Source organism: Rhinopithecus bieti, unplaced genomic scaffold, assembly GCF_001698545.2.
Source record: "Rhinopithecus bieti isolate Rb0 unplaced genomic scaffold, ASM169854v2 scaffold_2453, whole genome shotgun sequence".
NCBI classification, from domain to species: domain Eukaryota; kingdom Metazoa; phylum Chordata; class Mammalia; order Primates; family Cercopithecidae; genus Rhinopithecus; species Rhinopithecus bieti.
The window spans coordinates 5,297,594-5,309,992 of NW_016804447.1; the positions used below are offsets into that span (position 1 = coordinate 5,297,594).

General features: G+C 42.1%; 1 protein-coding gene across 6 annotated transcripts in view; it reads left to right on the forward strand.

Annotated features, from left to right (window-relative positions):
- The window catches only part of CRADD (CARD and death domain containing adaptor protein), a 254,797-nt gene that overhangs the window by 174,792 nt on the left and 67,606 nt on the right, over nt 1-12,399 (forward strand). Inside the window, exons 3-4 of one of the 6 annotated variants that reach the window (XR_001884755.1) lie at nt 5,121-5,492; nt 10,820-10,929. The exons of 1 other annotated variant lie outside the window; for it this stretch is intronic. Coding sequence is in view for 2 of the 5 variants with exons in the window: in XM_017868385.1 (XP_017723874.1) it covers nt 5,121-5,422 (302 nt within the window). In the remaining 3 variants the exon portion in view is untranslated. Of the gene's footprint in view, nt 1-5,120; nt 5,880-10,805; nt 10,959-12,399 lie in introns of those variants that run through there. 4 more of the 6 variants (XR_001884756.1, XR_001884758.1, XM_017868385.1 and 1 more) reach the window with 4 other exon arrangements.

The following is a 12,399-nucleotide window of genomic DNA, read 5'->3' on the forward strand; positions in this document are numbered from 1 at the left end:
TGTGTCCTTACTTCCAAAGAATTGGCTGGAAGCATATGTTGCATTCTTGTTGGCCAAGAGTGAGAGAAAAGGATGACAGAGTATAGCAGAAACACAGACTCCCTTCCCAACACCCAAGCAACAGAACCAAAATGCAGTTAGAAACAAAATCAAACCCAGCCCCATATGCACCCATAGCAAACAAACAAACAAAAAACAATTACAGCTTTATTTCAGCCACTTTGAAAAGTGGCAGGCAAGGAAGGGAACACCTCACTGTGGCCCCTCAGAAGCAGTGCTGGAAAAGGAAGGTGAGAAGACCAATTCTTGAGGGTTCCTCCTAATATAGATCAATATGGCAAGCAGCTGTTTGAGGTGGTGAGTGGATAGACTTGATAAATGTTAAAAAAAAAAAAAAAAAAAAAAAAAACCCTTGGCAGAGTCAGAGTCAGGAAGGCACCCAGGGGAGGCCATCTCCTACTCTCTGTGTTGAGTTACAGGAAAGAGACCATAGGTGTGAGTCTGCCCTGGTTAGGCCGAGTAGGCCCTGGTCTAAGACATTTAACTCCCCTCCAAAAGAGGGCAGAGTATAGAGCCCCCAAAGACAGGCCTCATGACTCCTACCTCTCCTCCATGGCAGAAATGTTTGGAAAGCAGCAGCCAACCTAAAATTGTAACTCAGAGGTAGAATGACAACTGGTTCCCTATAAAGTGAGGAGCACGTCAAAAGATACATCAGCTTGCTCTAGGAGAGTAAAGAGCAGTTCTGGACAGAGATGCTCATGTTGTCGGTATGAACAAGATGGCAGTGAGTGTCATGACTACTCTGTGAAATGCTGCAGCAGAGGAATGCAAGAGAGGAGCACAGTTTGTTGGCTGGGCACGGTGGTTCAGACCTGTAATCCCAAAACTTTGGGAGGCTGGGGCACGAGGATCACTTGAGGCCAGGAGTTTGAGACCAGCCTGGGCAATATAGTGAGACCCTGTCTCTATTAAATATATATGTTTTTTTAAATAAAAGAAAAGAAAGGAACACAGTTTGCCAAAATAAACATACAACCAATCTGGTCTATAAGAAAACCCAGTCCTAGAAAACTCAACCTCACAAGTGTTTTATGCTATAGAAAGGCTCAGCATCGATTCAGTAGAAACAAAACTCAAGATGTAGCTATGATAAAACAACAATGGGATTCTTTTAATTTTTTTAACTGTGGTAAAATGTACATAACATAAAATTTGCCATTGTAACCATTTTTAAATGTACAGTTTAGTCATGTTAAGTACCCTCACATTGTTTTATAACCAATCTCCAAAAGTCTTCATCTTTCAGAACTGAAACTCTGCACCCATGAAACGGTAATTCCCCATTTCTCCCTCTCCTAGCCCCTGGCAACCAGCATTCTACTTTCTGTGTTTGAATTTGACAACTCCAAGTACCTCATATGAATTGAATCAGAAAGTATTTGTCCTTTTGTGACTGGCTGATTTTACTTAGCTTAATGTCTTCAAGAATTCATCCATGTTGGAGCATGTGTCAGAATTTCCATCCTTTTTAAGGCTGAATAATATTCTGTTGTATGTCTATACCATTTTTGCATATCCATTCATCCAGTGATGGATACTTAGTTTGCTTCCACCTTTTGGCTATTGTGAATAATGCTGCTATGAACGTAGGTGTAAGAATTTATCTTTGAGTCCCTGCATTGAATTCTTTTGAGTATATACCCAGCAGTGGGATTGCTGGATCATACGTTAATTCTATTTTTAAATTTTTGAGGAACTGCCATACTATTTTCCACAGCAGCTGCACCATTTTCCATTCCCACCAATAATGCACAAGGGTTCCAATTTCTCCACACCCTTGCCAACATTTGGGACTTCCTGGTTTTTTGTTGTTGTTGTTGTTGTTGTTGTTGTTGTTGTTGTTGTTTTGATAGTAGCTCTCCTAATGAGTGTGAAGTGGAATGGAATTTTTAAAAGAGCCAAGAAAAGAAATTAAGAACAAAAACACAATACAACATTAAAACCAGAACACACACACACACACACAGACACACACACGATAGACATAGCTGAAAATCAAAGAGTGAGATAATCCCAAGGAGGGGATTAAAGCGATAGAAACAATATGACAGCCATGGAGGAGAGGCACAGCTGTCCAGCATATGAAGCAAGAAAAGAATGCAACCATGTGACCCAGGAAGATTTTCCCAAAAGGAAGACACAACTGAATCTTTGGTTGGAAGGTTATGCCACACACCTGGAAGTGCAGATATAGAATGGATAACATATACCCTGGTCTAAAGTTTCGGTATTTAGACCTCAGACAGGAAAAGCAAGTTACACAAAATACTGGATGACTAAATTGGTATCAGAATTCTCCACATTTTTCAGCAACCCCTACCAGAAAGTATGAACAAGGCCTACAAACTTTTAAGGGAAATAAAATTATTTAAATAATATAATATAAAATTATGAACATAATTTTTAAAAGAGCCAAGAAAAGAAATTAAGAACATATGAACATAATTTTATATTATACTGTTAAAAGAGTATAAAAGATAAAATAATATAAAATTGTTCTCTAAATATTAAGTTATTATTCCAGCGAAGGCAATAAGCAGGCCGCCTTGACCTGAAAGAAGTCAGGGACTGTTGCAATCGTGAGCATTTCTTGAAAAAAACAAAAAACAAAAAAAAACCACCCTGTGATGAAATTGACCCAAATGACTCAAATCAGAAGAACAGACCCAGGAGTAGAAAAGCCACAGATGAAAAACAGTAACAACAGCAGCAACAACAAAACACTGCTGAGCATTCAAACCATTATAATTCTACCTTAGGACTAAACAATGGGACAAGGGGCATGGATGATTGTTAAAGAAATGTATAACTGTTAGGCATCTGACAAAATACAAATTATATAAGCGAAAAAAAAAAAGTCAAGTGTGAGGAAATGGAGAGGAAATGTAAAGCAATTATAGAGTATTACTATAAAAACATGCAGTTAACCCTTGAGTTTTCATAACTTTTTTCTGTGCATTAAATTGTGTGTATGTGTGTGTTTTCAAGTATGTAACTTACAACTGCCGGTCAGAATGTCATTTTCTTTCACTTCTGCTTTTTCTTCTGTTATATCCAAACAAAATTAAATAGCTCTTACTAAAAAGAAAAGTTCATATATTATCATTTTAAATGAACCCATTACCCTCTGTCTAGCCTTCTACCAATGTATGTGCGTAAAGAGATATCCAGAATGATGGTCACCAACTGTAAACACAATGGCGGGATATTGGATGATTTCTTTTCTTCTTTGTGCTGTTTTCTGTTGCTTTAATTTTTTAAAATGAGCCTATGTTTTTATACAAACCGTAAAATCATTGCTGTTAATCTCAACTATTGATCAGTAGTGTCATCAGTATTCTAATTGCTTCTTAGTCCTTGTTTTTTAAATTGTAGTGTTGACAAACACCAGAAAGAGCCCTTGACAATATTTTTGCAACTCATCTCTAAGGTGTTGGCCACTGCTCAGAGGCCAAAGGCACGGGCTGTAGAAAACATCAGCTCTTGTAATAAGGTGCTTTTGCCTTCTTATTGAGTCATAAATCAAAACACAGTAGTGGACTGGTGAGCATGAAGTAGACTGACCTGAATCCCTGTGATGCTGATGGACAGGAGTCTAGTGTACTGTGCTGTCAAATGTCTGAACCTAGCGCATGACTTTGGATATTTGGAGTCCCTCTCAATCTCTGCACTTGGCTGCTGCGAGTGCCTTTGACTTCCTCCATTGGGATTCTCCTCGCCTTTGCACATGCAATTCTCTCTTCTCAAGATGCACCACGCCCTCTTCCTCCTTCATCACCCAGCTCCTCCTCCTAGTGTTTAGGGCTTAGCTTTAGCCTCCTTCCCCTGGAAGGCCTTCCCTAATGAACTTAGGAGCTCCTTCTATATAACCAAAGGCACTGCTCACTGGTTTTGCTGGGCACATTTATAACCATTTACTCAGTGTCATGCTTCTTAGCAGACTGGCCTCAGGCAAATAGGAATCTAGTTCAGGAAGTGGAAGGTCAGATTTCTTCCTTGCTCCCTCTCAGCACATATTTCCTGTTCCTCTTCTGGGCTCTGCCAGGACAGTAACTCCACTCTTGAGGCCGCTGCTATGAACAAACCCTGCTCTCTTCCCTTCCTGCTACCCTATGGCCTCTTAGGTTTATTTTGTTCTCGGCAGCCCTCTTGGCTCCTGCTTCTGTTAGCAGCTACACCTTCTCTTGGTAATATTTCAAGTTCAACCTCACTGGGGAGGGTAGCTGTTTGGTTTAGCCTTTGTCCTCTAGCACTTGCCTTTCCTGCAGGGAGGGGCATTCCCAGCCTTGGAACAGGCCCCACCACTAAGGCCACAGACAGTGCCAGAAGGAGCTGGGATCTGTGCAGCCATTCTTGAATTCCCCCAGATGCCTTGCCTGGCCTTGAGTAAAAGGGATATAAGTGAAAAAAGCATGTTACAAAGCAGCATGTACAAGGTAACCCTACATATGTGTTTTATATATCAAAGAAAATAGACCAGTTATTATCAATGAGTTTTTCTGGTGGGATTTCTAGTTTTTATTTTCTTGCTTACAAAGTTTCTGTAATAGGCCGGGTGCTATGGCTCTCGCCTGTAATCCTAGCACTTTGGGAGGCCAAGGCAGGTGGATCACCTGAGATCAGGAGTTCAAGACCAGCCTGGCCAACATGGTGAAACCCCGTCTCTGCTAAAAATACAAAAATTAGCTGGGCGTGGTGGCAGGTGCCTGTAATCCCAGCTACTCATGAGGCTAAAACAGGAGAATCACTTGAACTCAGGAGGCGGAGTTTGTAGTGAGCCAATATCATGCCATTGCTCTCCAGCCTGGGTGACAGAGTGAAACTCCATCCCAAACAAACAAAAAAAAAGTTTCTGTAAAAAATGTTTTTGTAGGTACTAAACGGTATTGAAGCCCTGAATCATGGCATTGTCCAGAGCAGCCCCCAGGAAGAGGAGAGCCAATTGGCTCTGCCATTTGGAAGCATTGCCTTCTTCTCCCCATGATTCTCATTTCTGCCCCCCAAATGATGTGTTTGTTGCCTTGCTCATTTCACCCGGGTGTCTTTTTCCTCCTCAGGTGACAGATTGACTGGAATCCCCTCGCACATCCTCAACAGCTCCCCATCAGACCGGCAGATTAACCGGCTGGCCCAGAGGCTGGGCCCTGAGTGGGAGCCCGTGGTGCTGTCTCTGGGACTGTCCCAGACAGATATCTACCGCTGTAAGGCCAACCATCCCCACAACGTGCAGTCGCAGGTGGTGGAGGCCTTCGTCCGTTGGCGGCAGCGCTTTGGGAAGCAGGCCACCTTCCAGAGCCTGCACAACGGGCTGCGGGCCGTGGAGGTGGACCCCTCGCTGCTCCTGCACATGTTGGAGTGATGGTGCCTCCACCAACCGCTGGGGAGTGAGTCCCTGAGTCATGTGGCTGAATCCTGACTACTCAGAGCAGGTGGTGTTTTGTATAGGTTTGTTTTTTATTTTTAATGATCCACAGATGGAAGGAGAAAACAGGGTTTCCACTAGACGTTATTTGAAAGGCCAGATTACTCAGCAGATCTCTCATGGTGGCTCAACAATTCTTTGTTTTTAATTGCTTGAAGATTGCATTGTTGTAATTGTTCAGTTTTTAAATGTGTAATGGCATTTTAATAGACTATTAAATCACAGTGGTTCAAAAAATATATATGTATCGTGTCATCACATTACAAGCAGGTGTCTCATATGTAAAACATTTACCTGAATGTTGTCTGAGGACTGAACTGTGGACTTCACTATTCATAATGATAAAATAATCAAATGTGAATTACTACATATAATGTGCCTCGTTCATGAGAAAGTAGTGCGTTGGGTTTTTTTTTTTTTTCTTTCTCATTCCTGTATTGCATAGATTAAGGGTGTAAAATTACAGTAAGTCTTTTTTTTTTTTTTCTTTTTGGAACAGAATTCATAGTAACAGTGAAATGGTTACTTTCCCAAGTCAGGATAAATAGCTCAGGCAGGATGTCTGTATTAAATGTCATAAGACACTAAAACTCCCTGCAAAGACCAGTTCAAGTACCAGCAGGCATACCTGAGCCCTTCATCTTTAAAAGATTGCTCAAGAAAATCCTGTGCTGTTTATTGAAAGCATTAAGTCGGGATGAGAGGGGGTGTGGTCTTTTCACTGAAGCCAGAATGATTGAAGTGCTGTGCTCCGAAGGAGTGTGATTTAGTCTTCTGTCCTTTTATCAGTAGCACATGGTGCTTATAGAATGCTTTACTGTTTTCATGGCCTTTCCTGTATGTGATCTCATTTGGACCTCTCAGCCATCCTGAGTGGGCAGTGGGCAAGGTGGTTCAACTCCTTCTGTAGAGAGATTGAGCGATTGGCCCAGGGTGAATGAGCTTGGGCACCAGCTCCTGAGTCCTTTCCAACTGCTCCACAGGACTCCTCCCCTTCTCTCTTGCATGCTCACTGAAGAAGCTTGACTCCTGCTCCCCGCCTACTAGCTGTATGGCCTCGGACAAGTTACCCTCTCTACGCCTCAGTTTCCCATGGGGAGAATGAGGAAATAACTGTACTCACCTCTGAGGTCTTTGTGATGATTAAAGCAATAATGTCCGCCAAGAGCACATCCAGATGCGGTTCACTGTCAGCTTTCAGGAAATGGTAGCTGTTAATTTGCCGCCACTGTGGCTGAAGGTATAGTTAGACCACAGGCAAAACTGAATAGTGGCTGAAAGCTGAGGGCACTGTGGGAGGAGCTACTATTGCCATATTTCTTACTGAGCTTTAAAATGGGATTTGATTTTATAAACTTTACAATGGAGCCAATCTGTGATCTATCCTTATTAATAATTATGGAATCTGTTTCCTAATTCTAACATAACTCAGGATTTTTCAAAAGGGAGGAAAAAAATCATGTTTTTTATTTCTCTCCATTCCAAGGATAAGTGTATAGAATGGTAGAGTTGAACACAAAGTGGGTGCTTAAAAAGATGACAATAGTATGTGGATAATATCCTTTCAGGCATCTTGTAACCATATTCCCGTTACTAAAAAAGAGCTGCTATGCCACAGTTTATTCTTTCAATGAATTCGGTTCAAAAGGATAGTCTACTGGCCTGATCAGTTCAAATTTTCCATTTTGTAGCCCAGCCAATAATTCATTATCTTGTAAAATTCTCATAGTTTTGGCCGTCTCACTGCGCCCAGTGATAGATTATACTGCTGTGGCATCTTCAGTGAATCACTTGTCATTTTGAACCTGGGACTTGTTATATTGCTGTCTTCCCCCGGGTTTCCTAATAGAGAGTTGCTCTGGCTTTTGTTCTCACAGCTCAGAGTCACATTCATGGATGAGTGAGTAGAGCTGGGCTCTGCTGCATCTGACTAGATGGCATTAGCAGGTCTGATGATTAGCTGGGTCATCTTTCCGCCATTCACCATTTGCAAGGAATCTGTCACGCATAAAGACACTTGTGGGCTCTGTCAGCAGTGAGAGACAATTAGTGAAGAACAAGCCCATGATGGGCCAGACAGATAGGGCTGAGGGGGCCCTTAGAGACCTCTGACTTGTTGCCCTTAACAAGCAGAGTGTCTTCACCACCAAATGGCAGCAGCCCCTCCTTGGGCCTGCTCAGGTGCTTGCAGAAGGTTTGCAGAGTGGAAGAGCAGAGCAGCTGAATCCCTATCTTGGTCTACCTCTGGCCATGACGAATGATGCTACATAGCAGCTGCCTGCCTCCTAACAGAACTGGGGAGGTGATGAGCCTGCAGGGATTTCCTGTGTTTTGTATGGGAGAAGATTCTCCAATTTCAGAGACTGTTTACCCCCAAGAAAACTCTGAATGAATGCAGCGAGGTGGCAAGAGCATTTGCAGGCACTGACAAAAAGTATATTAATATATAGTCTTGCAGCACTTTGGGTTGGGTTGGAGTGTGTGTGTGTGTGTGTGTGCTCACACGCATATTTGGGTCCATTTTTTGCAATCCACGACAGCCAATATTTCTAAACTGAGATTTCTGGGCCCTATTGAAAAACAACCTTTGGCTACTCTGGATCCCTGTCCTTGAATCACAATAACAGGCAAGCCTTTTCTATGCATGAGTGTGGCCCTTAATGTTTTTAAAACTATAAATTTTATTAAATATTCTCAACATAAAATACATGTTTATTATCGCAGTTGGAAAAAAAACAATAAGATGAAGAAAAATAAGAATTACCCCTACTCCCATCTAAGCACTGTACATCCCAATTTTCATCCCTGTCCTCCAATTAGTTTTCTCTGCCTGCATATTCTTTTTATAAAAAGAATAGGATTTTCTCTGCATTTCCTTATAAAAAGTGTTGTATTTTCCGACTGATAATACATATTTTTTTTTTGGTCAGTGTGAGGACTATTTAGAGAGACTAAAATGTGTAATTAAAATGATACGTCTTTTAAATATTCCTCAATGCCATACTCCAAATGGTTATATTCATGGCTTAAAATTAACTAAATTAAGTTTTCGATTTTATAACAAGAATGGGATTATATCGTACCTACTGCTTTACAAGTGGCATCTTTTATATAACATCAAACTGTCCTTCTGTGTCATTATTTCTCTATGCCAATGATTTCAACATCCTTTGTGTTCACCACACACTTTCAAGTCCTATAATTTTGGTGGCATGTTTGAAGAGATAAAATACACTTAGCTACTAAAAAGATGACAACAAGTATAGCAATGTCTTTCACTCTCAAAACCATTGTCCCACTTTTTGCTCTATCCCCATTTGGTACCATGTTCCACTATTTGAGTAGAGCTGTTTACGGCTCCCCTCTGTGCACTCTTATCTCCTCAAAAAGCAAAGTTTAGCACGGTCTGGGCTTTATTCTGAGATTTTATCTCTTCCTTATAGCAAGATGGCCTCTACGCTACCTGATGATCCAATCAGCTTCGTGTTCCATTTCCACAAGAGTACGTGTTCCAGGAGGGCAATGAAATTTTACCTGTTGATCAAAATTTGATGGCACACTTATGAAGGGTTGCTAGTCTATGTGTTGCCACTATTCTCTGCCATCATTTTCAGCAATGCATACCTTTCCAGTATGCAGTTAGGCCATCATGTCTTAACCACTTGCCTGCATGGATCTTTAGGTTGGTTTTGCTTTTTCATTATTATAAAGTGATGCAAGGAAGGGAGCGTTTGTGGTTAAATCTTTACATTCATCAGACGTTACAATGAATTCGATCCCTGCTTTGTTTAGCGCCAAATATATTTTAATTTTGTTCTCAATTAGCTTTTTTATATAGCAAACCACCCCCAAGATGTAATGGCTTCAAACAATAAATGTATTGGCTTAGAATTTAGCCCACAATTCTGTGAGCTGGCTCGGCTTGCTCTTCCAATCTGGGCCAGCTCAGCTGATTTCTGCTGGGCTGTCTCGTGCATCTGTGGTCAGCTGGTGGGTTGGCTGAGGAAGGATGCTCTAGGGTGGCCTCACTCATGTGTCTGGAAAGTCGCAGGCTATTTCCTGGGGCAATGAGTCACATGTGTCTAGGTCACGCCCTTTTATCTCTCAGGTTACCCTGCCTTCTTTACATGGTAGTAGTGGCGGGGGTTCCCGGGGCAGCAAGAAGGCAAGCCCCTGTGTGGAAACACCTTTCAAGCCTCTGTTTGCATCCCTTTTGCTGACATCTCTGGCCAAAGTCGGTCATGTGCCAGCTCAGAGTCGGTGTGGGAGGGCTCTACCGAAAGGCATGGAGAGATGAGGGGAATAATTTGGGTCCATTTTTTGCAATCCACCACAGCCAGTATTTCTCAACTGAGATTTTTGGGCCCTATTGAAAAACAACCTTTGGCTACTCTGGATCTCTGTCCTTGAATCACAATAACAGGCAAGCCTTTTCTAGCGTGCCACGGTCCTTCCCATCGCCCACCCCACGGAATGCATATCCTTTACCCAGCTCCTTCCACCTGCTTACTACCTGCTCAGCCACACACATGTTTATATTGATGGCCTCTAGACCATAAACGTATAGACATATAGCCATGATGATGCTTAGCATAATCTCCTAGAAGTGGAATTGCTGGGCTTAAAGTATGAATAACATATTTTTTTTAAACTATTTTGACGTTTTAACACTTTTTAAAAACTTTAAAAACATATTTTAGGGATGGATGTGGTGGTCCATGCCTGTAATCCCAGCACTTTGGGAGGCCGAGGGGGGGCGGATCACTTGAGCTCCAGGAGTTCAAGACCAGCCTGGAAACATTGTGAAACCCTGTCTCTACTAAAAATACAAAAATTAACCAGCTGTGATTGCCAGCACCTGTAATTTCAGCTACTTGGGAGGCTGAGGCAGGAGAATCGCTTGAACACAGGAGGCAGAGGTTGCAGTGAGCCAAGATTGCACCATTGCACTTGAGTCTGGGAGACAGAGCAAAACTCCGTCTTAAAAAAACAAAAAAAATTTGACTACCTTTGCTCTAGCAAAATATAGGGTATCTGGTTTAAATGCCAGTTAGTTCCACTAGGCTTTGGTGGCCCACTGTGAAAGTTGCTGTTGGATGTACACACACACACACACACACACACACACACACACACACACAGTCCTGAAGCAGTAGGATGAGTCTGTCTTCATCCCTTTTTCTGCGGAGTTCTCCAGGTGTGGTAGCTTTGGATAGAGCCTCCCCTCATTCAGTTATTCAGCAAACACTCAAGCAGAGGCTACTACATGCCAGTCACTCTGCTAAGCAGGGAGGTGAAAAGGTTACTAATAAATACACAGTTCCTCTTCTCCAGGAACTCACTGTTTGACCGATGAGACAAGACGTGAAGCTCTAATTACAACAAGATGCAATCAAGCCTGTGCCTGAGTATCGAGTCTATGGGAGTGCAGAGGAGAAATGATTCGTTTGCCTGGCTTCTTGGGAAGCGAGAGGTATGAGAAGTAATAAGGCTCTATCTAAGCCTCTATCACTTGGGCAAGTTACTCCACCTTTGGGTGCCGGTTTCCCTACATGTAAAATGCAAACAATAACAGTACCCACCTATGGTCACAGTGAGGATTCCATGAGATGAAAGGTGTAACATGCTTAGAACAGTGCCTGGAAGAGGTGTTTTGTTAAACCATTGAGTTGAATTCTTTTGGCTATCAGAGTTTTCTTTTCTTTTCTTTTTTTTTTTTTTTTTTTTTTTGAAACAGAGTCTTGCTCTGTCGCCAGGCTGGAGTGCTGTGGCATGATTTTGGCTCACTGCAATCTCCACCTCCCCGATTCAAGCGATTCTCCTGCCTCAGCCTGACTACAGGTGTGTGCCACCACGCCCAGCTAATTTTTGCGTTTTTGGTAGAGATAGGGTTTCACCATATTGGCCAGGATAGTCTCGATCTCTTGACCTCGTGATCCGTCCACCTCAGTCTCCCAAAGTGCTGGGATTACAGACGTGAGCCACTGCACCTGGCCCGGTTTTTCTAATCTTCTTCACCCTCCCAGGGCTCTGAGAAGTGTGAGGGTAGAATCACCTCCTGCAGATGTTTGTGGTATAGAAATAGAAACTGCATAGTCCCTCAATATCTTTATCAGGACTCTAAAGATAAGTGGCTATGAATTGTGGCACACTTCAGAGCATACTCAGTGTTGGGGTGGATTCAGATCTAACAGTTGGCTACCCTTAAATGAATATTTACAATCTTTGAGCAAATTCTTGCTGATTACAAAACACTATGCAAGTTACCAGAGATACAAAGATGAATAAGACATAGTCTGTGCCCTCAGGATCTCAGCCTTTTGGGGAGACAGCTATAACCACCAGCAACCATGGTCAGCACAGAGGGAGCAATTAAGTTGGCCACAGAGGAGGTAATACTTCAACTGAGCTTTTGTAAGTCCTGCCCAAGTTAGCACATTGGTCTCTTTGGGAGGCATTAATGTGTATGGGCAGCAGAATCCCATTTAATTTATTTTACATCCAGTTTGACAAATGGCTCTCCTTGCCATGGGTATGCAAGATAAATGTGCCTCCAAAATGTGATCTCAGAGCCATTTAGAAACTAAGTGGCAAATATCCTATACATCAAGGTGATAGTGACATTGAGAAACATGTGGCTTGTTAATCCACAGTGGAATCAAGATCAGACTTCAAGTTCTAGGTATTAGGCATATTTTGGGGGTTCTTTTTTATGACATCCCATTCCTTTTCCTCTAAAACTCCCACATTAAAATTAGATGTCGCTGGCATACAGGGAATGTTTTTTAATACAATAACTGCCTGTTTACTTCCTAGAACTATAAACAAAGCTTAGAAGAACAGGGATGTCTATCTTGTTGGCATTTACTGTTCTTACAGGAAAATCAAAGTCTCACAAAGACACAGTTCAGTGA